Consider the following 25481-nt stretch of genomic DNA (forward strand, 5'->3'; position numbering starts at 1 on the left):
ACTCACCCCCTCGACTCCCCGACTCACCCACTCGACTCCCCAACTCAGACCCCCGACCCCCGACTCACCCCCTCGACTCCCCGACTCAGACCCCCGACCCCCGACTCACCCCCTCGACTCCCCGACTCACCCACTCGACTCCCCGACTCAGACCCTCGACTCCCCGACTCACCCCCTCGACTCCCCGACTCAGGCCCTCGACTCCCCGACACACCCACTCGACTCCCGGACTCAACCCTCGACCCCCGACTCAGACCCTCGACCCCCGACTCACCCCCTCGACTCCCCGACTCAGGCCCTCGACTCCCCGACACACCCACTCGACTCCCGGACTCAACCCCCGACTCAGACCCTCGACTCCCCGACTCACCCCCTCGACTCCCCGACTCACCCCCTCGACTCCCCGACTCCCCGACTCACCCCCTCGACTCACCCCCTCAACTCCCCGACTCCCCGACTCACTCCCTCGACTCACCCCCTCGACTCCCCGACTCACCCCCTCGACTCCCCGACTCCCCGACTCACCCCCTCAACTCCCCGACTCCCCGACTCACCCCCTCGACTCACCCCCTCAACTCCCCGACTCCCCGACGCACTCCCTCGACTCACCCCCTCGACTCCCCGACTCACCCCCTCGACTCCCCGACTCCCCGACTAACCCCCTCGACTCCCCGACTCCCCGACTCACGCCCTCGACTCACCCCCTCGACTCCCGGACTCACCCCCTCGAGTCCCCGACTCACCCCCTCGACTCCCCGACTCACCCCCTCGACTCCCCGACTCACCCACTCGACTCCCCAACTCAGACCCCCGACCCCCGACTCACCCCCTCGACTCCCCGACTCAGACCCCCGACCCCCGACTCACCCCCTCGACTCCCCGACTCACCCACTCGACTCCCCGACTCAGACCCTCGACTCCCCGACTCACCCCCTCGACTCCCCGACTCAGGCCCTCGACTCCCCGACACACCCACTCGACTCCCGGACTCAACCCTCGACCCCCGACTCAGACCCTCGACCCCCGACTCACCCCCTCGACTCCCCGACTCAGGCCCTCGACTCCCCGACACACCCACTCGACTCCCGGACTCAACCCCCGACTCAGACCCTCGACTCCCCGACTCACCCCCTCGACTCCCCGACTCACCCCCTCGACTCCCCGACTCAGACCCCCGACCCCGACTCACCCCCTCGACTCCCCGACTCACCCCCTCGACTCCCCGACTCACCCCCTCGACTCCCCGACTCACCCCCTCGACTCCCCGACTCACCCCCTCGACTCCCCGACTCACCCCCTCGACTCCCCGACTCACCCCCTCGACTCCCCGACTCACCCCCTCGACTCCCCGACTCACCCCCTCGACTCCCCGACTCAGACCCTCGACTCCCCGACTCACACACTCGACACCCGGACTCACCCCCTCGACTCCCCGACTCATCCCCTCGACTCCCCGACTCACCCCCTCGACTCCCCGACTCAGACCCCTCGACTCCCCGACTCACCCACTCGACACCCGGACTCACCCCCTCGACTCCCCGACTCACCCCCTCGACTCCCCGACTCAGACCCCTCGACACCCGGATTCACCCCCTCGACACCCGGACTCACCCCCTCGACTCCCCGACTCACCCCCTCGACTCCCCGACTCACCCCCTCGACTCCCCGACTCACCCCCTCGACTCCCGGACTCACCCCCTCGACTCCCCGACTCAGACCCTCGACTCCCCGACTCACCCCCTCGACTCCCCGACTCACCCCCTCGACTCCCGGACTCACCCCCTTGACTCCCCGACTCACCCCCTCGACTCCACGACAGACCCCCGACCCCCGACTCAGACCCTCGACTCCCCGACTCACCCACTCGACTCCCCGACTCACCCCCTCGACTCCCGGACTCAGACCCTCGACTCCCCGACTCACCCCCTCGACTCCCCGACTCACCCCCTCGACTCCCCGACTCACCCCCTCGACTCCCCGACTCACCCCCTCGACTCCCCGACTCACCCCCTCGACTCCCGGACTCAGAACCTCGACTCCCCGAATCACCCCCTCGACTCCCCGACTCACCCCCTCGACTCCACGACTCACCCACTCGACTCCCCGACTCACCCCCTCGACTCCCGGACTCAGACCCTCGACTCCCCGACTCACCCCCTCGACTCCCCGACTCACCCCCTCGACTCCCCGACTCACCCCCTCGACTCCCCGACTCAACCCCTCGACTCCCCGACTCAGACACTCGACTCCCCGACTCACCCACTCGACTCCCCGACTCACCCCCTCGACTCCCGGACTCAGACCCTCGACTCCCCGACTCACCCCCTCGACTCCCCGACTCACCCCCTCGACTCCCCGACTCACCCCCTCGACTCCCCGACTCAACCCCTCGACTCCCCGACTCAGACCCTCGACTCCCCGACTCACCCCATCGACTCCCGGACTCACCCCCTCGACTCCCCGACTCACCCCCTCGATTCCCCGACTCACCCCCTCGACTCCCCGACTCACCCCCTCGACTCCCCGACTCAGACCCTCGACTCCCCGACTCACCCCCTCGACTCCCCGACTCACCCCCTCGACTCCCCGACTCACCCCCTCGACTCCCCGACTCACCCCCTCGACTCACCCCTTCGACTCCCCGACTCACCCCCTCGACTCCCCGACTCCCCGACTCAGACCCTCGACTCCCCGACTCACCCCCTCGACTCCCCGACTCACCCACTCGACTCCCCGACTCACCCCCCCGACTCCCCGACTGACACCCTCGACTCCAGACTCACCCCCTCGACTCCCCGACTCACCCCCTCGACTCCCAGACTCACCCCCTCGACTCCCCGACTCACCCCCTCGACTCCCGGACTCACCCCCTCGACTCCCCGACTCACCCCCTCGATTCCCCGACTCACCCCCTCGACTCCCCGACTCACCCCCTCAACTCCCCGACTCACCCCCTCGACTCCCCGACTCACCCCCTCGACTCCCCGACTCACCCCCTCGACTCCCCGACTCACCCCCTCGACTCCCCGACTCAGCCCCTCGACTCGCCGACTCAGCCCCTCGACTCCCCGACTCACCCACTCGACACCCGGACTCACCCCCTCGACTCCCCGACTCAGACCCTCGACTCCCCGACTCACCCCCTCGACTCCCCGACTCAGACCCTCGACTCCCCGACTCACCCCCTCGACTCCCCGACTCACCCCCTCGACTCCCCGACTCACCCACTCGACTCCCCGACTCACCCCCTCGACTCCCGGACTCACCCCCTCGACACCCGGACTCACCCCCTCGACTCCCCGACTCACCCCCTCGACTCCCCGACTCAGACCCTCGACTCCCCGACTCACCCCCTCGACTCCCCGACTCACCCCCTCGACTCCCCGACTCACCCACTCGACTCCCCGACTCACCCCCTCGACTCCCCGACTCACCCCCCCGACTCACGCCCTCGACTCCCCGACTCACCCCCTCGACTCCCCGACTCACCCCCTCGACTCCCAGACTCACCCCCTCGACTCCCCGACTCACCCCCTCGACTCCCCGACTCACCCCCTCGACTCCCCGACTCACCCCCTCGACTCCCCGATTCACCCCCTCGTCTCCCCGACTCACCCCCTCGACTCCCCGACTCACCCCCTCGACTCCCCGACTCACCCCCTCGACTCCCCGACTCACCCCCTCGACTATCCGACTCACCCCCTCGACTCCCCGACTCACCCCCTCAACTCCCCGATTCACCCCCTCGACTCCCCGACTCACCCCCTCGACTCCCCGACTCAGACCCTCGACTCCCCGACTCACCCCCTCGACCCCGACTCACCCCCTCGACTCCCCGACTCACCCCCTCGACTCCCCGACTCACCCCCTCGACTCCCCGACTCACCCCCTCGACTCCCCGACTCACCCCCTCGACCCCGACTCACCACCTCGACTCCCCGACTCACCCCCTCGACTCCCCGACTCACCCCCTCGACTCCCCGACTCACCCACTCGACTCCCCGACTCACCCCCTCGACTCCCCGACTCACCCACTCGACTCCCTGACTCACCCACTCGACTCCCCGACTCACCCCCTCGACTCCCGGACTCACCCCCTCGACTCCCCGACTCACCCCCTCGACTCCCCGACTCACCCCCTCGACTCCCCGACTCAGCCCCTTGACTCCCCGACTCACCCACTCGACTCCCGGACTCACCCCCTCGACTCCCCGACTCACCCACCCGACTCCCCGACTCACCCCCTCGACTCCCTGACTCACCCCCTCAACTCCCCGACTCACCCCCTCGACTCCCCGACTCAGACCCTCGACTCCCCGACTCACCCCCTCGACTCCCCGACTCACCCCCTCGACTCCCCGACTCAGACCCTCGACTCCCCGACTCACCCCCTCGACTCCCCGACTCACCCCCTCGACTCCCCGACTCAGACCCTCGACTCCCCGACTCACCCCCTCGACTCCCCGACTCACCCCCTCGACTCCCCGACTCACCCCCTCGACTCCCCGACTCACCCCCTCGACTCCCCGACTCACCCCCTCGACTCCCCGACTCACCCCCTCGACTCCCCGACTCAGACCCTCGACTCCCCGACTCACCCCCTCGACTCCCCGACTCACTCCCTCGACTCCCCGACTCAGACCCTCGACTCCCCGACTCACCCCCACGACTCCCCGACTCACCCCCTCGACTCCCCGACTCACCCCCTTGACTGCCGGACTCACCCCCTCGACTCCCCGACTCACCCCCTCGACTCCCCGACTCAGACCCTCGACTCCCCGACTCAGACCCTCGACTCCCCGACTCACCCCCTCGACTCCCCGACTCAGACCCTCGACTCCCCGACTCACCCCCTCAACTCCCCGACTCACCCCCTCGACTCCCGGACTCACCCCCTCGACTCACCCCCTCGACTCCCGGACTCACCCCCTCGCCTCCCCGACTCACCCCCTCGACTCCCCGACTCACCCCCTCGACTCCCCGACTCACCCCCTCGACTCCCGGACTCACCCCCTCGACTCCCCGACTCACCCCCTCGACTCCCGGACTCACCCCCTCGACTCCCCGACTCAGCACCTCGACTCCCGGACTCACCCCCTCGACTCCCCGACTCAGACCCTCGATTCCCCGACTCACCCACTCGACTCCCCCCCTCGATTCCCCGACTAACTCCCTGACTCACCCGCTCGACTCCCCCCTCGACTCCCAGACTCACACCCTCGACTCCCCGACTCACCCCCTCGAATCCCCTCCCAACCACCCCTCTCCGGATGCCCCGACGCCCCGCCCTCTCTCCGGATGCCCCGTCTCCCCGCCTTCTCCCCGGTTGCCCCGACCCATCTCCCGATGCCCCGACTCGCCGCCCTCTCTCCGGATGCCCCGACTCCCCGCGTTCTCACCGGAAGCCCCGACTCCCCGCCCTCTCTCCGGATGCCCCGACTCCCCGCCCTCTCTCCGGATGCCCCGACTCCTCGCCCCCTCTCCGGATGCCCCGACCCCTCTCCAGATGCCCCGACTCGCCGCCCTCTCTCCGGATGCCCCGACCCCTCTCCGGACGCCCCGACTCCCCGCCCTCTCTCCGGATGCCCCGAATCCACGCCCTCACTCTGGATGCCCCGACTCCTCGCCCTCTCTCCGGTTGGCCCGACCCCTCTCCGGATACCCCGACCCCTCTCCAGATGCCCCGACACCCCGCCCTCTCTCCGGATGCCCCGACCCCTCTCCAGTTGCCCCGACTCCCCGCCCTCTCTCCGGTTGCCCCACCCTCTCTCCGGATGCCCCGACCCCTCTCCGCATGCCCCGACACCCCGCCCTCTCTCCGGATACCCCGACTCCCCGCCCTCTCCCCAGTTGCCCCGACCCCTCTCCGGATGCCCCGACCCCTCTCCAGGTGCCCCGACTCCCCGCCCTCTCTCCGGATGCCCCGACCCCTCTCCAGATGCCCCGACTCGCCGCCCTCTCTCCGGATGCCCCGACACCTTTCCGGGTGCCCTGACTCCCCGCCCTCACTCCGGATGCCCCGACTCCCCGCCCTCTCTCCGGTTGCCCCGGCCACTCTCCGGTTGCCCCGACCCCTCTCCAGGTGCCCCGACTCCCCGCCCTCTCCCCGGATGCCCCGACTCCACGCCCTCTCTCCGGTTGCCCCACCCTCTCTCCGGATGCCCCGACCCCTCTCCGGATTCCCCGACACCCCGCCCTCTCTCCGGATGCCCCGACTCCCCGCCTTCTCCCCGGTTGCCCCGACCCCTCTCCGGATGCCCCGAACCCTCTCCAGATGCCACGACTCCCCGCCCTCTCCCCGGATGCCCTGACTCCCCGCCCTCTCTCCGGACGCCCCGACCCCTCTCCAGATGCCCCGACTCCCCGCCCTCTCTCCGGTTGCCCCGACCCCTCTCCGGTTGCCCCGACCCCTCTCCGGTTGCCCCGACCCCTCTCCAGATGCTCCGATTCCCCGCCCTCTCTCCGGATGCCCCGTCTCCCCGCCTTCTCCCCGGTTGCCCCGACCCCTCTCCCGATGCCCCGACTCCCCGACCCCTCTCCGGATTCCCCGACCCCTCTCCAGATGCCCCGACTCGCCGCCCACTCTCCGGATGCCCCGACCCCTCTCCGGATGCCCCGACTCCCCGCCCTCACTCCGGATGTCCTGACCCCTCTCCAGATGCCCCGAGTCCCCACCCTCTCTCCGGATGCCCCGACCCCTCTCCGGATGCCCCGACACCCCGCCCTCTCTCCGGATACCCCGACTCCCCGCCTTCTCCCCGGTTGCCCCGACCCCTCTCCGGATGCCCCGACCCCACTCCAGGTGCCCCGACTCCCCGCCCTCTCTCCGGATGCCCCGACCACTCTCCAGATGCCCCGACTCGCCACCCTCTCTCCGATGCCCCGACACCTTTCCGGGTGCCCTGACTCCCCGCCCTCACTCCGGATGCCCCGACTCCCCGCCCTCTCTCCGGTTGCCCCGACCCCTCTCCGGTTGCCCCGACCCCTCTCCAGGTGTCCCGACTCCCCGCCCTCTCCCCGGATGCCCCGACTCCCCGCCCTCTCTCCGGTTGCCCCACCCTCTCTCCGGATGCCCCGACCCCTCTCCGGATGCCCCGACAGCCCGCCCTCTCTCCGGATGCCCCGACTCCCCGCCTTCTCCCCGGTTTCCCCGACCCCTCTCCGGATGCCCCGACCCCTCTCCAGATGCCCCGACTCCCCGCCCTCTCTCCGGATGCCCCGACCCCTCTCCAGATGCCCCGACTCCCCGCCCTCTCTCCGGTTGCCCCGACCCCTCTCCGGTTGCCCCGACCCCTCTCCGGTTGCCCCGACCCCTCTCCAGATGCCCCGACTCCCCGCCCTCTCTCCGGATGCCCCGTCTCCCCGCCTTCTCCCCGGTTGCCCCGACCCCTCTCCCGATGCCCCGACTCCCCAACCCCTCTCCGGATGCCCCGACCCCTCTCCAGATGCCCCGACTCGCCGCCCTCTCTCCGGATGCCCCGACCCCTCTCCGGATGCCCCGACTCCCCGCCCTCACTCCGGATGCCCCGACTCCTCGCCCTCTCTCCGGTTGCCCCGACCCCTCTCCGGATGCCCCGACTCCCCGCCCTCACTCCGGATGCCCCGACTCCTCGCCCTCTCTCCGGTTGCCCCGACCTCTCTCCTGACGCCCCGACTCGCCGCCCTCTCTCCGGACGCCCCGACCCCTCTCCAGATGCCCCGACTCCCCGCCCTCTCTCCGGTTGCCCCGACCCCTCTCCGGTTGCCCCGACCCCTCTCCGGTTGCCCCGACCCCTCTCCAGATGCTCCGATTCCCCGCCCTCTCTCCGGATGCCCCGTCTCCCCGCCTTCTCCCCGGTTGCCCCGACCCCTCTCCCGATGCCCCGACTCCCCGACCCCTCTCCGGATTCCCCGACGCCTCTCCAGATGCCCCGACTCGCCGCCCACTCTCCGGATGCCCCGACCCCTCTCCGGATGCCCCGACTCCCCGCCCTCACTCCGGATGTCCTGACCCCTCTCCAGATGCCCCGAGTCCCCACCCTCTCTCCGGATGCCCCGACCCCTCTCCGGATGCCCCGACACCCCGCCCTCTCTCCGGATACCCCGACTCCCCGCCTTCTCCCCGGTTGCCCCGACCCCTCTCCGGATGCCCCGACCCCACTCCAGGTGCCCCGACTCCCCGCCCTCTCTCCGGATGCCCCGACCACTCTCCAGATGCCCCGACTCGCCACCCTCTCTCCGATGCCCCGACACCTTTCCGGGTGCCCTGACTCCCCGCCCTCACTCCGGATGCCCCGACTCCCCGCCCTCTCTCCGGTTGCCCCGACCCCTCTCCGGTTGCCCCGACCCCTCTCCAGGTGTCCCGACTCCCCGCCCTCTCCCCGGATGCCCCGACTCCCCGCCCTCTCTCCGGTTGCCCCACCCTCTCTCCGGATGCCCCGACCCCTCTCCGGATGCCCCGACAGCCCGCCCTCTCTCCGGATGCCCCGACTCCCCGCCTTCTCCCCGGTTTCCCCGACCCCTCTCCGGATGCCCCGACCCCTCTCCAGATGCCCCGACTCCCCGCCCTCTCTCCGGATGCCTCGACCCCTCTCCAGATGCCCCGACTCCCCGCCCTCTCTCCGGTTGCCCCGACCCCTCTCCGGTTGCCCCGACCCCTCTCCGGTTGCCCCGACCCCTCTCCAGATGCCCCGACTCCCCGCCCTCTCTCCGGATGCCCCGTCTCCCCGCCTTCTCCCCGGTTGCCCCGACCCCTCTCCCGATGCCCCGACTCCCCAACCCCTCTCCGGATGCCCCGACCCCTCTCCAGATGCCCCGACTCGCCGCCCTCTCTCCGGATGCCCCGACCCCTCTCCGGATGCCCCGACTCCCCGCCCTCACTCCGGATGCCCCGACTCCTCGCCCTCTCTCCGGTTGCCCCGACCCCTCTCCGGATGCCCCGACTCCCCGCCCTCACTCCGGATGCCCCGACTCCTCGCCCTCTCTCCGGTTGCCCCGACCTCTCTCCTGACGCCCCGACTCGCCGCCCTCTCTCCGGATGCCCTGACCCCTCTCCGGATGCCCCGACTCCCCGCCCTCTCTCCGGATGCCCCGACTCCCCGCCTTCTCTCCGATTGCCCCGACCCCTCTCCAGATGCCCCGAATCCCCGCCCTCTCTCCGGATGCCCCGACTCCCCGCCTTCTCTCCGGTTGCCCCGACCCCTCTCCGGATGCCCCGACTCCCCGCCCTCACTCCGGGTGCCCCGACTCCTCGCTCTCTCTCCGGTTGCCCCGGCCCCTCTCCAGATGCCCCGACTCGCCGCCCTCTCTCCGGATGCCCCGACCCCTCTCCGGATGCCCCGACTCCCCGCCCTCTCTCCGGATGCCCCGACTCCCCGCCCTCTCTCCGGATGCCCCGACCCCTCTCCGGATGCCCCGACTCCCCGCCCTCTCTCCGGATGCCCCGACTCCCCGCCTTCTCTCCAGTTGCCCCGACCCCTCTCCAGATGCCCCGACTCCCCGCCCTCTCTCCGGTTGCCCCGACCCCTCTCCGGATGCCCCGACCCCTCTCCAGATGCCCCGACTCCCCGCCCTCTTTCCGGATGCCCCGACCCCTCTCCAGATGCCCCGAGTCCCCGCCCTCTCTCCGGATGCCCCGACCCCTCTCCAGATGCCCCGACTCCCCGCCCTCTCTCCGGTTGCCCCACCCTCTCTCCGGATGCCCCGACCCCTCTCCAGATGCCCCGACTCCCCGCCCTCTCCCCGGATGCCCCGACTCCCCGCTCTCTCTCCGGTTGCCCCGACCCCTCTCCAGATGCACCGACTCCCTGCCCTCTCTCCGGTTGCCCCACCCTCTCTCCGGATGCCCCGACCCCTCTCCGGATGCCCCGACACCCCGCCTTCTCCCCGGTTGCCCCGACCCCTCTCCGGATGCCCCGACCCCTCTCCAGATGCCCCGACTCCCCGCCCTCTCTCCGGATGCCCCGACCCCTCTGCAGATGCCCCGACTCGCCGCCCTCTCTCCGGATGCCCCGACACCTCTCCGGGTGCCCCGACTCCCCGCCCTCACTCTGGATGCCCCGACTCCCCGCCCTCTCCCCGGATGCCCCGACTCCCCGCCCTCTCTCCGGATGCCCCGACCCCTCTCCAGATGCCCCGACTCCCCGCCCTCTCTCCGGTTGCCCGGACCCCTCTCCGGTTGCCCCGACCTCTCTCCAGATGCCCCGACTCGCCGCCCTCTCTCCGGATGCCCCGACACCTCTCCGGGTGCCCCGACTCCCCACCCTCACTCTGGATGCCCCGACTCCCCGCCCTCTCCCCGGATGCCCCGACTCCCCGCCATCTCTCCGGATCCCCCGACCCCTCTCCAGATGCCCCGACTCCCCGCCCTCTCTCCGGTTGCCCCGACCCCTCTCCGGTTGCCCCGACCCCTCTCCGGTTGCCCCGACCCCTCTCCAGATGCCCCGACTCCCCGCCCTCTCTCCGGATGCCCCGTCTCCCCGCCTTCTCCCCGGTTGCCCCGACCCCTCTCACGATGCCCCGACTCCCCGACCCCTCTCCGGATGCCCCGACCCCTCTCCAGATGCCCCGACTCGCCGCCCTCTCTCCGGATGCCCCGACCCCTCTCCAGATGCCCCGACTCGCCGCCCGCTCTCCGGATGCCCCGACACCTCTCCGGGTGCCGCGACTCCCCGCCCTCACTCTGGATGCCCCGACTCCCCGCCCTCTCCCCGGATGCCCCGACTCCCCGCCCTCTCTCCGGATGCCCCGACCCCTCTCCAGATGCCCCGACTCCCCGCCCTCTCTCCGGTTGCCCGGACCCCTCTCCGGTTGCCCCGACCTCTCTCCAGATGCTCCGACTCCCCGCCCTCTCTCCGGTTGCCCCGACCCCTCTCCAGATGCCCCGACTCCCCGCCCTCTCCCCGGATGCCCCGACTCCCCGCTCTCTCTCCGGTTGCCCCAACCCCTCTCCAGATGCCCCGACTCCTTGCCCTCTCTCCAGTTGCCCCGACCCCTCTCCGGATGCCCTGACTCCTCTCCAGTTGCCCCGACCCCTCTCCCCGGATGCCCCAACTCCCCGCCCTCTCCCCGGATGCCCCAACTACACCCCCCAGGCACCTTGACTCTCTCACGCCAGACGCCCCAAACCTTTTAAAAACTTGTTGATTGGATATGGATGTCGCTCGCTGGTCCAGCATTTATTTCCCTTCACTAAGGACATTTAAGAGTCAATCACATTGCTATGGTTCTGCAGTCACATGTAGGCTGACCAGGTAAGGATGACAGATTTCCTTCCCTCAAGGACATTAGTGAATCACATGGGTTTACAATCGGCAGTGATTTCATGGTCACATTTAGTCTTTGCATTCCAGATATTTCTTGTATTGAATTCTCTCCATCGTCCACGGCTGAATTGGACCCGGGTCACCAGAGCATGGCTCTGGGTCTCTGGATTATTGGTCCAGCGACAATACCATTATGTCACTGCACCCACCCCCGGGACATCCTGGCTCCCCACAGAAGCCCTGACAACCCCTCCTTGATGCCCTGACTCTCCCCCAGACGTCCTGACTCCCCCCTCGACACCCCAGCTCCCCTCCCCTTGATGTGCCAACCCAGCTTGACACCCCAACTCCCCCCCCCCAGCACGTACATCCTCCCTTAACCCTCCTCGACCTGACCTATTGACACTCCAGCTCCTCCCCGACTTGACTTAATGTCCCCCGACCTGACTCACCCCCTGACCCTCTGACTACCACGCAATCCGGCCTGACTATAATCCTATTATAGAAAGGATATTATTAAGCTGGAAAGAGTGCAGAAAAGATTTACTAGGATGTTGCCGGGACTTGATCGTTTGAGTTATAAGGAGAGTCTGGATAGACTGGGACTTTTTTCCCTGGAGCGTAAGAGGCTTAGGGGTGATCTTATAGAGGTCTATAAAATAATGAGGGGCATAGATAAGGTAGACAGTCAACATCTTTTCCCAAAGGTAGGGGAGTCTAAAACTAGAGGGCATAGGTTTGAGGTGAGAGGGGAGAGATTCAGAAGGGCCCAGAGGGGCAATTTCTTCACTCAGAGGGTAGTGAGTGTCTGGAATGGACTGCCAGAGGTAGTAGTAGAGGCGGGTACAATTGTGTCTTTTAAAAAGCATTTAGATAGTTACATGGGTAAGATGGGTATAGAGGGTTATGGGCCAAGTGCGGGCAACTGGGACTAGCTTAATGGTAAAAACTGGGCGGCGTGGACTGGTTGGGCCGAAGGGCCTGTTTCCATGCTGTAAACCTCTATGACTCTATGACTCTATGACTACCCCCGACACTCCTACCCACACACATGAGCATGCCCCCTTACCCAACTGCCAACTTACCCACTTCGTCCTCTTATCCACTTAACCTCTCTCTGTAACCTCTCAAAGAAGCTTTGGAACATTTCAACTTTTTACTTGTTAGAAGATCCAGGCTATCATTTTAATTAAAACAGGGCTGTAATTTCAGACACTTCAAATTATCTCTCATTTCCTATGTTGAGATTTGGCTGTTTTTCCTAAAGAATAACATTTTTTCAACTCCTGCAGATTTCACAGAATTCCAATTTATTTTTGCTGTCGGTGCTAGACATTAGAGCTGAAATTATTTTATTGGGACACATTGTGATCCTGTTATTTCCTCTTCATTGAATGTTTTCTCTCTCTTTCTAATGCAGGGTGTTAGTCCTGTACTTGGGCAATCTCTACAGTTTAATCATTGCTCTGCTTGATAAAGTGAACAGTATGAGCATGGCGGTAAGCATTTAAATTTTGTGTTTCCAATGGGTGAGGCTAACTAAGGGAGCAGTAAGTTAGCATTTTGGCGATCGCAGTGTCTTAGCAGAGTCAGAGTGAATGCTAACCTCTTGTTAGAGCGAATTCTCCCCCACCCCTTCCTCACCACAGCTTTGCACAGTGTGAGGATACATAGGAGCAATGTTTCAGAAACTTCTTCCAGACAACTAGAGCCTGTTCGCAATTTATTGTGGTACAATTTGCGAGTGACACAGGGGAGGGTATCTCAGCAGAGGAACTAGGAGAGGTGGTATCAGGGAGGAATACCAAGGTGCACATATTACTGGGTGAGACAAATAGCACTGGAAGTTATTAGATGGGTAGAGAATAAGGGGAAAAGTAGTAATGTCCAACTTATGAGGTTAGTCTGCATGTGGATATATTATAGTGATAACAGAGACCTAGCTCAAAGAAGTGCAGGATTGGGTAGGAGATATTCCTGGATCAAAGATATTCAGGAAAGATGGTAACACTCATTCTGGAAATCTGAATCATGGAACTCCCTCCTTAACAGCACATGGACTGCAGTGATTCAAGAAGGCATCACCTCCTCAAGAGCAATTAAGGATGGACAATTACCAGCCATCCTCAAAGCCCATGAACAAAGAAAATAAATTGTAATGTTAGTGGAATTAACCATATTAGATCTTCGATTTGTCTTTCAAAGTAGGACGGAGTTATGTGACGCCATCAACTGTTTCGTTCCTGCTGTCATTCTTCTCGAGCCAAAAGGCAGACGAATAATTGCATAAATTCTCCAGTTGTCACATCTCTCACCAATTAATTCCTAATCTACTTACAGTGCATTTTTCATAGAGAACTTCATTGACCAATCAGCAAAGTAATCATTGGCATGGTTCAATAACAGATGATAGGCGGGATTCTCCGAACCCCCGCCGGGCCGGAGAATCGCCGGGGGGCAGCGTGAATCCCACCCCGCCGCCGGCTGCTGAATTCTCCGGCGCCGTTTTTTTGGTGGGGGCGGGAATCGCCAGCAGCAGCCCCCCCTGGCGATTCTCCGCTCCGCGATGGGCCTAGGGGCCGCCCGTTTCCGGCCCATCTCGCTGCCGTAAATTATACAAGGTTCTTACCAGCGGGACCTGGCTCTGCGGGCGGCCTGTGGAGTCCTCGGATGGGTGCGGGGGGTCTCTTTCCCTCCGCCCCAGCCGCTGTAAAGCTCCGCCATGGTCGGCGCGGAGAAGAAACTCCCTGCGCATGCGCTGGGATCACGCTGGATCCTCCGGGCGCAGCACCAACCCCGCCGGTGCCGGCCTAGCCCCCGAAGGTGCGAAGGATTCCGCACCTTCCGGGCGGCCCGACGCAGGAGTGGTTCACGCCACTCCTCGGTGCCGATACGGCCCACCCACCGGATACCGGAGAATCCCAGCCGAATTGTTTCTAAATAATGTATTATTGGTCAATACTTACAAATGATCGTTTCCACCAATAAGAAACAAGGCCTTGCATCTTTCAGAAACTTGGGGTGCCTCAAGGGTGCTTTCCAGCAATTAAATGTAGGTAGCACTGTGGAATGTAGGAAACGCAGCAGCCAATTTGTGCATAGCAAGCTCCCACAAGCAACAATAAGATAATGACGAAATTACCATAAATTGCGCGTATAAGGCGAGTTGGGGTACAAGACGACCCAATTTTTCCAGGGATTTTTCTGGCCAGAAATGGTCTTCTGAATGCATTTGAAAAATTCAGTATCCTTTATATCTTTTGCTTTGATTTTACCCAGTTAATATTTGGGTTGTTGAAACCCCCCACAATTACTGACCTGTGTTTCCTCACTTTGTAACACTTTGTCTAAATCATTGTTGTTCTGTCTCCCTGGCTATTTGAAGGTCTATAGCTCACTGTCGGCGAGAGGTCTGTTGGCCCATAATTTCGAACTACAGTTTAACCCAGGTGGCCTCATTTGATGTTCTTCCTAGAATATCATTTCCACTTTGTGACTATGATTGTTTCTTTAACCACCTCTCTCCTTTTTAAACCCTGGGCGGGTTTCGCCGGTCCGCCAGCTGAGTTTTCTTGGGCGGCGCGCCCTCGGCGGCAGCGGGATTCTCCGTGAGAGCCACCTTCCAATGGGATTTCACATTGTGGTCACCCCACGCCATCGGGAACCCCACGGCGTGGGTGCGCTGCCAGCATAACAGATAATCCTGCCGGCAGAGAATCCCGCTGCCTGTCGCTATCCTGTCCAACAACCTTGTAAGCAGGAAAGTTGACTTCCAGTTCCTGCCCTTCCTTCATCCACATTTTAGCCAAGCGATCTCTCTTTTGCATGAAATGTTAAACTGAGGCTCAAATGTACCTCTGAGCTGAATGGAAGAGATCTCATGGGGTGGGTTTTGCACCTCTGCCAGTGGTGGGTTTCAAGACCGGTGTGTTTCATAGATCCAGCAGACAGCCTTCCTGTCATCGACCTGTCTGAAATTTTACATGGGTGAGGGAGACAGTGAGCACGCCTTTGGGTCTATTGAGGCCTTAAGTGGCCAATTAACGATTACTTAAAGCCCCGTCCTTTGCTTACCCATGGTCGGAGGAGGTCCACACCAATCGGGAAGGCCAGCAGCTTTAGTTCCACAGGCTGGTCTCAGGCAGGGGCAGGGGGGAGAATTTCCTTTGTCCTGAGCCCATCGGAGACACAATCCACTTCCTGCAAAATTCACCCCCCATCTCCCCACTTTAATGTCCCCCCCCCCCCGCCTCCAAGCCTCTTAAACCCAACCCGCTCGCCATTGCCACCTCACTGAGAACCCGGACCAACCTGTGCTCCTCAGCTTGGTGGAGTCTCTACAGTGGGCCTGCACCCCGGCTGGCATTGTTAGGGCTACAGGGCTGCTAGCCGTCTGATTGGCAGCCATCTCCATAAGACGGGACTTCTTCCCGAGGGATGGGCCGGAGCTTCACCTTGAATGACCAATTAATATTGCTCCTAGCATCAAATTGCTGCGGGGCAGCCATTGGGCACATGGACAACCTCACTTCCGGAGGGGGGGTGGGGGGGAGGGGGGGGGGGGAGCGAGGGAGGAGGAGAGGAGTATAACCAAATTGGGCCCACAGTACCCTGGAAAATCCAGCCAAAGATACAATACAGGGAAATGTAGAAGCTTCCTCCTTGGAATGTTGGCCAAAATCTCTGCTTTAGCCAACCCCACTGGAGCAGATTCTCCAGATTTGCTTTGTGTGGAAGCTTGCTGTCTGCAAGTTTGCTGCTGTGAATTCTACATTATAACCGTGACTGCACTTCAATAGTACAGCAGCTGTAAAGTTTTTGGAAATGATCTCAGGTCGTAAAAGACGGTCTACAAATGCAAGCCTCGTTTTTTTTTAAAGTTAGTTAAAATGGCTGAAATCTAAATTAAACTGAAGTCTGGATGTAGCACCATCGATCACACGCGAGGCGAGACGTAGAGAACTTCAATCGAGGCTTTATTGAGCAGACTTGTTCCCCAGCAGCTCAGTCACAGAATGCAGCTGCAGGGAGCAAACCGGGTTCTTATACCCCGCCTATCTGGGTGGAGCCCAGTAGGCGGCAGATCCAATCAGGACCCAGCATCTGTCCTCCAATAGCTCCTCGGCATTCATGGTGTACCGTATTACCCCTAATACATACCACCACACTGGATAGATTAAGTAGTTGCTGAATTATAACGCAGCCTGAATTATTAATAGAATTTGAACTCGCAGAAAAGAAATGGAGTATTGTTTATTTCAAGATTAGAAAGTTGTTGTGTTGTTTCTGAATCATTTTCTGCAGGATAATTCCAACGATACGGGCACTTTGTTTTTGGCAACCAGAGCTCTGCCTGAGGAGGAAAGTCTCTCGACCATCGTACCAGAGATTAGGCTAAGACGGAACAGCTCATACAGTTCAGAAGACATCAAAACAAAACCTTTAACCCAGTTCAATAGGACAGCTTTGTTTGATTATAACATCCTGTCTCAGCAAGATCAGTGTTGGGAAACCTATGTTGGACAGGTTTGTGAACGTACATTTGCATTAAGGCAGTTCTTTACAGCTTTATCTTTATTTGGATTCTGAGTTAGAATAGTAAGTCGCCTCAGCAAACAGCGAGCCCAGGGATCGCCTCTGGGACCGAAAATGACTAACTCTGGTCAGATATGTTCCTGCAGGTTTTGTCACATGACTGGTGTGTTTGGTCCTTTGTACTTCACAAAGAAACTCACCAAACACTTTGACTTGTCCAAACCAGGATCTTTTATTGAGTCTCGTGTAGTAAGATAACAATCTAATACAGAGCACATTATCATGCAGTCTGCTAACTACTCCTCTGGAACTTTCCCCATAGCACTGACCATTCACATGTATGTCGTTATTCAATCTTCTTCTGAAGATGACCGGATGTGTCTCCCCTTGTATCGGAGTTACAGGTCACATGACCTTGGTCTAGAGACCGCACGGGGTGGCTGTACTGCCACCTGCTGGTTGGAGGTCATACCCCTTCCAACTGTGATGTAACCCATAGGCATATCACCACAATGACTGCAAACTATCCCTCCTCCACACTAATCTCATTAGCCCACCCTCCAGGCGCACACCCTTCCGAGTTCAAGTGGAAAACAAACAAATTGGGCCGGATTTTCTGTTATCCCGCCCTCCCAAGTTTTGAGGCGACAGAGGCAACCTGCCATTGGCTGGCAGTGAGATCAGAAGCCTCCCCTCCATCCCTCCCCATCGCCGGAAACTACAAGGAGGCCATGCTCCAACTGCTTGTCCAATGGGGGGTCCAGAATCTGGGTGAATGGCTTCAGGATCCGAATATGATCCAACCACTATGTTGTCTCCTGCAAATTACATGAGATAATTGGTTTTCTTCGCACGCGCAGACAAGTGCATATGTACAGATGAGTATCGGTGGCCATCATGCATGGTCATCTTGCAGGTGATATGGGACAAGGCTGGACAGTGTCCTGGCATTGACTCCTGTCACCCTGACAGCACTATCAGGGTGCCTGGGAAGTGCCAGTTTGGCACTACCTACGGGCAGGGTCTAAAGGGGGAACTGGGGGGGCCTGAAGTGTGGAGCTTGAAGGGGACAGCATTTGGCAACCCCATAACGGTGTGTCGCTTAATGGAGGGATGGGGGGGAGGGGGCCTGTTGACAGCGATTGGAGTGGTGTGGCAGCCTTTACCGGCGGGAAGGGGAGGTCTTTGCTGAAAATAAGTGGGGGTGCTGTAGGGTTATTCTGAGATCAGGGCGCCCTTTACAAATGGCATTCCCAACTCTGAGGATTCGGCCTTGCTGGCATCTTCATGTCCCACACATCATATTTTTGGTGCGACTCATCCCTGGCTCCAAAAAAATGAATAAGGGTAAATCTAACCAAATTAATTCTAAGTGTGGTATCGAGCAGGAAATGCCGGGAGTTTCCCGACCCAGCGAGGCCATCACTGGTATCTAACGTTAATTGGTCCACTTAACGAGGCCGCACGGGTTCCATGCCACAAAAGACTGTCCCGCTGGCTGATTCTCCGGGATCGTGCCCGGCAGCTCCCTGCTAACGAGGAGGTGCAGCACTTAAACCAGCCCCACAGAGCAAACCCCACACAGCCCGCTACCATGTCAGCAAGGAGACCATCTCCAAGATTCAGAGATGCCGACCGAGCCAGACATTTGAACAGACGGGATACCCTGTTCCCCTGAGGGGCTCAGTGGGTCAGCCAAAGAGCAGCCAGTGCTGCCTGGGAGGAAGTGGCAGCGGCTGTCAGCATGGGAAGTGTGACCAGGAGCACCACCACCCAGTGCCGCAAGAGACTCAGCGACCTCCACCGGACCGCAAGGGTGAGTTGGCGTCAGCCCCCGGCACAGGTCCCACCCGTCACCACAGCCCTCCCGACGACCATGCGTCTGGCACCGCCCCCGCCTAGCACCACAACCGTGCTGCAGCCCACCCGTGCCCAGCAATGGTACCCATAGCTGTTCCTCCCCCCCCCCCTCTCCGGCATCCCCCTCCCCACCACCGTGATGCAAGAAGCGTGCGACCTACAATGCCCTCTCTGTATCCCCACAGGAGACACTGGCATAACAAACGGGACAGGGTCAGGCAGGCAGTGGGGTGCCGGACATTAGAGTACTCGCCCTGCCAGTGCACTGCGGAGCATATCCCAGTGACAGGTGGGCATTGCTAAGGGCTCCAGAGCATGTCCCAGACTCAGGTTGACGAAGCACTGCAGGGCATGGCCTGCTCACAGAGAGGCTTGGCCGAGGGCATCAACACCGTGGCGCAGACACTGGGGAGCGCCAGGGCTGGCAGAGCCAGATGATACAGAGGCATCCAGAGCTCAACCCAAGGTGACCCCCAGGGCCCTACGGGCCCCAACCAAGCGGGTGGATAGCTGGCTGCCAGCCTGGACCCTCCCTCCGGGCTGGCAACAGCAGCAATCAATACCCCCGATTTCCCCCCGGCCCCTGACAAATCACGTCTCGGAGTCAGCAGCCGTGACAGGGTGGCACGGCGGAACCTGTGCCGCTCACAGGTAGGCCACTCTGGCCCAGAACCCGCAGAGGATGCCCGCCAGGGGCATCAAAGGCCACAGGATGCGGTATGCAGCAGCCTGCCTCCACCGCTGATGTGCATTCTGGGTACACACCCAGACACAGCGGCAGAACACAGTGGGCCGAGCAGATCACTGAGGGCACTGGGTTGGAGAAGGGACCGGGGGGAAATAGGGGAGTGGAGAAGGAGAGGGAGTGTTGGGTAAGGGGGTCGGCACCAGGGGGCTTGCGACAGTTGGGGTCACTATTGTACAACAATAAAACACATTGAGCCGGAGACGTCTGAAGCCTCTGCACGTTATTTTGCAATACAGGCCCGCTGCGACCCTCTGCCCCCGCCCCCCCCAAGGCATTGTGGTCTCTGGGAGGGTGGAACAGGGCGGTTAGTGGTGGGGGTGTGGAGAATGTAAATACTGTTAATTCACCAATGCACTGTGATATCATGTTACTGCTACATCGTGTTACGTTATGTGTTTAACCCTGTGGGCTCCACCTATGGGCCATTGTACGGCTTCACCCACAGGGGGATATGTCGGGGCATGTACGGGCTCGCCCATGGCTCCACCCCTTACAGGAAGTATAAAGGCAGCTGACCTGCGGGGCCGCAATCATTGTTGTATCGGTCACAGGCAGGCTCAGTTGTAAGCTGATTAAAACCACGGTTTACTTCTCAACGTGTCTCTCAGTGAATTGATGGTCGCATCAATTTAATCAGCTTAAAATACTACTATGGAATCAGCCCTCAAACCTGACAGACTGGAACTCGGTCCACAGGTCGCGGAGGCGAGAGAAATTTTTTCGCACTGGCTTCGATGCTTCAGGGCCTATCTCGCCGCGTCGTCTACGCCATCCATCACGGACGAACAGAAACTGAGTCTTCTCCACGCACGGGTGAGCCATCGTATTTCTGTCCAGCTCGACGGCGCCGCGTCCTATACAGAGGCCCTCGCACTACTCGAATGCATATATGTACGGCCCGTGAACGAGGTCTACGCGCGACACATCTTCACTACTCGCCTCCAGCGCCCCGGGGAGTTGCTAGATGACTACCTACGCGACCTCAAAGCCCTCGCGCGCAACTGTAACTACCAGGCCGTTACGGCCCCTCAGCATATGGAGCTCGCTATCCGAGACGTTTACTTGGCGGGGGTCTGATCGAACTATGTAAGACTGTGACTGCTCGAAAAAGGGGCCCAGGACCTGGAGGACACGGTAACACTAGCTACCTCTCTGGAGGTCGCGTTTAAGAGCATTACTGCATTCCCCGACGACCACGCGGCCCCCTCGTGGGCCCCCGACCAGAGACTACCCCAGGCTTGTGCCGCGCGGCCGCCCGCCCATCATGGGGGGCTGCCCTGCTATTTTTGCGGCCAGTCCCAACACCCCCGACAGCACTGCCCGGCCCGCAGCGCGAACTGTAGTAAGTTCGCCAAGGTCTGCCTGGCCAGGTCTAAAAACTCGCCATCTTAGACACCATCGTCCTCACCGCCCGCCACGCTTGACCAACGGGGGCTGCCATCTTGGCCGCCATCTGCTACACCGCCCGAGATGTACGAACGACATGGACAGCAGCCATCGCGGGGCTGCCCCAGCACCTCCGATCATGCCGCCGGCTACCCCCAGCTCAGCGCGGTCACCCTGGACCAGTCGCGACCGAAGCACCTCCGGAGCTCCATGATGGCCGTCTGGATAAACGGTATGAGACACCTTGCCTTTTCGACTCCGGGAGCATAGAGAGCTTCATTCACCCGGATATGGTAAGGCGTTGTTCGCTCCCAATATTCCCGACGTGACAAACTATCTCCCTCACCTCTGGGTCGCACTCGGTGCAAATCCAAGGGTGCACTACTGCAACCCTAGCGATCCAGGGCGCTGAGTACGCTAATTTTAAACTATATGTCCCCGACCTGTGCGCTCCTCTCCTCTTAGGACTTGATTTTCAGTGCAACCTCAGGAGCCTAACTCTTAAATTCATGGGGCCCCTGCCCCCGCTCACCATATGCAGCCTCGCGACCCTAAAAATCGACCCTCCGCCCCTCTTTGCAAACCTCACCGCCAATTGTAAGCCAATAGCCACCAGAAGCAGGCCGTATAGTATGCAGGACAGGACATTCATTCGGTCTGAGGTCCAGCGTCTCTTGTGGGAAGAGGTCATAGAAGCCAGCAATAGGCCCTGGGGAGCTCAGGTGGTGGTCGTCAATACCGGCGAAAAGTTCCGGATGGTGGTTGATTACAGCCAGACCATTAACCGCTTTATGCAACTCGATGCGTACCCCCTTCCCCGGATTTCAGACATGGTAAATCAGATCGCGCACTACCGCGTGTTCTCTACGGTAGATCTGAAGTCTGCATACCACCAGCTCCCAATCCGCCCGGAGGACCGCCACTAGACGGCGTTTGAAGCAGATGGCCGCCTTTTCCATTTCCTCCGGTTCCCCTTTGGCATCACAAATGGGGTTTCGGTGTCCCAACGAGCAATGGACCGAATGGTGGACCAGTATGGGCTGTGGGCCACGTTTCCGTACTTGGCCAATGTAACCATCTGTGGCCATGATCAGCAGGACCACGACGCCAACCTACACCGATTTCTCCAAACCGCCCAAAAACTCAACCTCACCTACAACAAGGAGAAATGCGTTTTCCGCACAACCAGGCTAGCCATCCTCGGCTACGTCATGGAAAAGGGGTCCTAGGGCCCGACCCTGACCGTATGCAATTCCCTGGTTACTGTGATTCGTTCATTACCATCTAACCTGTGGACCGAGCCCTAACACTATCTTGGAGAAGCACTCAGCACATGGTGAATGTCTGAGTGGCTTGCTGTGAGCTCTGTGCCCTGAGCTGTCTCCTGCTGGAATGAGCGGGAAGTGTCGTCTTCCCCATTTTATAGTGTGTCTGCTCTTGCCTGTGATTGGCTGTGATGTTGTGTGTGTATTGATTGGTCCGTTGATCTGTTCATCAGTGTGTATGTATGTTTGCACCGTGATGTTTATCTGAATATCATGACACAGTCCTCCTCCGAAAACATGTTCGGAGCCATAAGTCCGACCCCCTGGTAAAGAGGGTTCAGCTCCTGCACTCCAATCCACACTATGCGTATGTCGAACACCCCGATGACCGGCAGGATACCATCTCCCTCCGGGACCTGGCGCCCGCAGGCTCCGACACCACGACCACTACTGCATCCCCCACACTAGGTCCCGTCCAACCTCCCATGTTCAGTGCCCCTACTCCTATCCAACCTCCCATGTTCAGCGCCCCTACCCCGATATGGTTCCCGCGCTCCCTCCCACCTGCCGCACCGGTCCACAGGAATGAAGCTCCGGAAGAGCCGCTCCAGGAGTCCATGCCTGTACCTGCTCCGGGCCCAGCTCCACAGCCACCCGAAATCAGTGCTTCGGCAGTCGCAACGTGCGATCTAGGCACCAGACCGACTGAATCTGTAAACCCATCACCCCCGCCGGACTTCATTTTTTAAACAGGGGGTGAATGTGGTGAATGGAACTACTGTTAATTCACCAGTGCACTGTGATATCATGTTACTGCTGTATTGTGTTACGTTATGTGTTTAATCCTGTGGGCTCCACCTATGGGCCATTGTACGGCTTCACCCACAGGGGGATATGTCGGGGCATGTATGGGCTCGCCCATGGTTCCACCCTTTACAGGAAGTATAAAGGCAGCTGACCTGTGGGGCCGCATTCATTGTTGTACTGGTCACAGGTAGGCTCAGTTGTAAGCTGATTAAAACCACGGTTTACTTCTCAACGTGTCTCTCAGTGAATTGATGGTTGCATCAGGGGGAGGGGGGGGCGGGAGAGAAGGGGGAGTTTCATGGGGGGTGAATAGGTTGGACGGCAAGGGGGAAGGTGAGGCTGGCTGGGTGGGGACGAGGGCACGGGTGTGGTGAGACGGTGGGTGAGAAAGGCGGAGGGGGGAGATGATGGACGTAACCTACATGAAGCAAGTGAGGATGAGGGCCACCCTGGTCATCCAGGCATGCCTGACGCTCTCCATGGCCACCTGCCCGCCATCCTCCAGCTGATCCTGCAGGTCCTCCCGGGGCTCATCCTCCAAACCTTCCTGGTCCGGCTCCTCCTCGTCCTCCACCTTGGATGTGGGTGCATGTTCCTCCGGCTCCAGCACAAAGCCCCACTACTGTGCCAGGTTGTGGAAGGCAGAGCAGACCACCACAAAGCAGGCAATCCTCTGAGGGGTGTACTACAGAGCACCACCAGAGCAGTAAAGGCATCGGAACCGCATTTTAAGCAGTCCGATGCACTGCTCAATGACTGTCAAGGTGGCCACTTAGGCCTCGTTTTATTGGGTCTCCGCATTGGTCAGCGGCCTCCCACTGATGTCATTTGCCAGGTCCTTAGTGGGTACTTCTTATCCCTCAAGGGGCTACCAGTTGCCCTGGAGTGTCCCTTGAAGATGCCGGGGATTTCTGACTGCCCCAAGATGTAGCTATCACGCACACTTCCTGGGAAGCGTGCACACACACGCATGATCTCCATGTGGTGGTCGCACACAAGTTGAGCATTCAGGGAGTGGAGCCCCTTCCTGTTGATGGCAGGCATTCCCTGATTCCCCTCCCCCCGCACCCCCACCCAACCCCCAGTGCATGCAAGGCAATATGTGTGCTGTCTATTACCCCCTGGACCTGTGGTATCCCGGCGATGGCCCTGACTTCATAGATGCACTTGTGGGCTGTTGGCTGCGATGTTCAGAGACCCCCAAATAATAAGGAACACCCCCCAAGGAACCCCTCATATCAGAAACCCCCATAACATCCCCTCATCAGTTACCCCTGTCTGGAAGGTAAAGAGCAGTCCAGACACAAACAGTCAAAAAAAATTACTGCTTTAAAACTCTCTTACAACTGCTGCCTTAGGCAGAAAAAGCAGCAGCTGTAACTTCATAGCAAGCGAAAAAACCCTCAGATCCTTTGTTGTGCAAGGCTTCGAAGAGAAAAGCTTTTACTAGGTTTTAAGTGACAGCTTTCCGACAGCCAGATGTCTGGATTGTTTAATTTCATGGTTGGGCAGCACGGTGGCGCAGTGGGTTAGCCCTGCTGCCTCATGGCGCCGAGGTCCCAGGTTCGATCCCGGCTCTGGTTCACTGTCCATGTGAAGTTTGCACATTCTCCCAGTGTTTGCGTGGGTTTCGCCCCCACAACCCAAAGATGTGCAGGGTAGGTGGATTTAGCACAGGGCTAAATCGCTGACTTTTAAAGCAGACTAAGGCAGGCCAGCAGCACGGTTCAATTCCCGTACCAGCCTCCCCGAACAGGTGCCGGAATGTGGCGACTAGGGGCTTTTCACAGTAACTTCATTTGAAGCCTACTTGTGACAACAAGCGATTTTCATTTCATTCATTTCAATTGGAATAAATGAATTAGGTACTCTAAATTTTTTTTTTTAATTTCACTCTTAAATGGATCTCAAATACCCTGCTGTGAAACTAACCACAATGTTTATAATCATCTCGTGCTTTCACTTCTAGTGAAGTGCTTTCACTTCTTTTTTTGTTCTCAGCAGAAAGAACTTAACTGCATTTGATGTGGTCATGAGCTGTCAATCATAGCTAGATATTTATAAACATTGTGGCTAGTTTCATTTTGAGCAAGTGGCCCGATAGGGGGATTAACCAAGGAATCTCTTGCTATCCCTGCCATGCATAGGTTTGGAGAATCCCGCCCATAGTATTTGTTTAATTTCTCTGCCTATTTGTTTAATTTCTCTGCCATTTCCTTATTACTCATTATAAATTCTCCCATCTCTGCCTCTAATGGGCCCACATTTTTGCTAATCTTTTTCTTTTTGCATACCGACAGAAGCTTTTACAGCCTGTTTTTATGTTTCACTCTGGCTTCCTCCGTATTCTGTTTTACTTTTCTGAATATTTTTCTTGGTCCTCCTTTGTAGAATTCTAAAATGTTCCTAATCCTCAGACTTACCATTATTTTGGCCACGTTATACACATCTTCCTTTGATCTAATACAACCATTGATTTCTTCCATTAGCCAAGGTTAGAACACTTTCCTTGCTGTGTTTTTGTGCATAAGAGGAATATATTTTTTAATGTAAACTATGTATTAGTGCTTCAAATGTTAACCATTTCCTGTCTCCCATCGTATCTCTTAATGTAGTTTCCGAATCCACTAAATCCAA

At 60.2% G+C, this 25481-nt stretch overlaps 1 protein-coding gene across 1 annotated transcript in view; it reads left to right on the forward strand.

Moving 5' to 3' along the window:
• Positions 1-25481, forward strand: part of LOC140386421 (transmembrane channel-like protein 3) — a 107038-nt gene that overhangs the window by 47596 nt on the left and 33961 nt on the right. The window contains exons 12-13 of the mRNA XM_072468751.1: positions 12664-12742; positions 16548-16769. Of these exons, the coding sequence (XP_072324852.1) occupies positions 12664-12742; positions 16548-16769 (301 nt within the window). The remainder of the gene's footprint in view (positions 1-12663; positions 12743-16547; positions 16770-25481) is intronic.

This window comes from Scyliorhinus torazame, chromosome 12, assembly GCF_047496885.1.
Source record: "Scyliorhinus torazame isolate Kashiwa2021f chromosome 12, sScyTor2.1, whole genome shotgun sequence".
Taxonomy (NCBI): domain Eukaryota; kingdom Metazoa; phylum Chordata; class Chondrichthyes; order Carcharhiniformes; family Scyliorhinidae; genus Scyliorhinus; species Scyliorhinus torazame.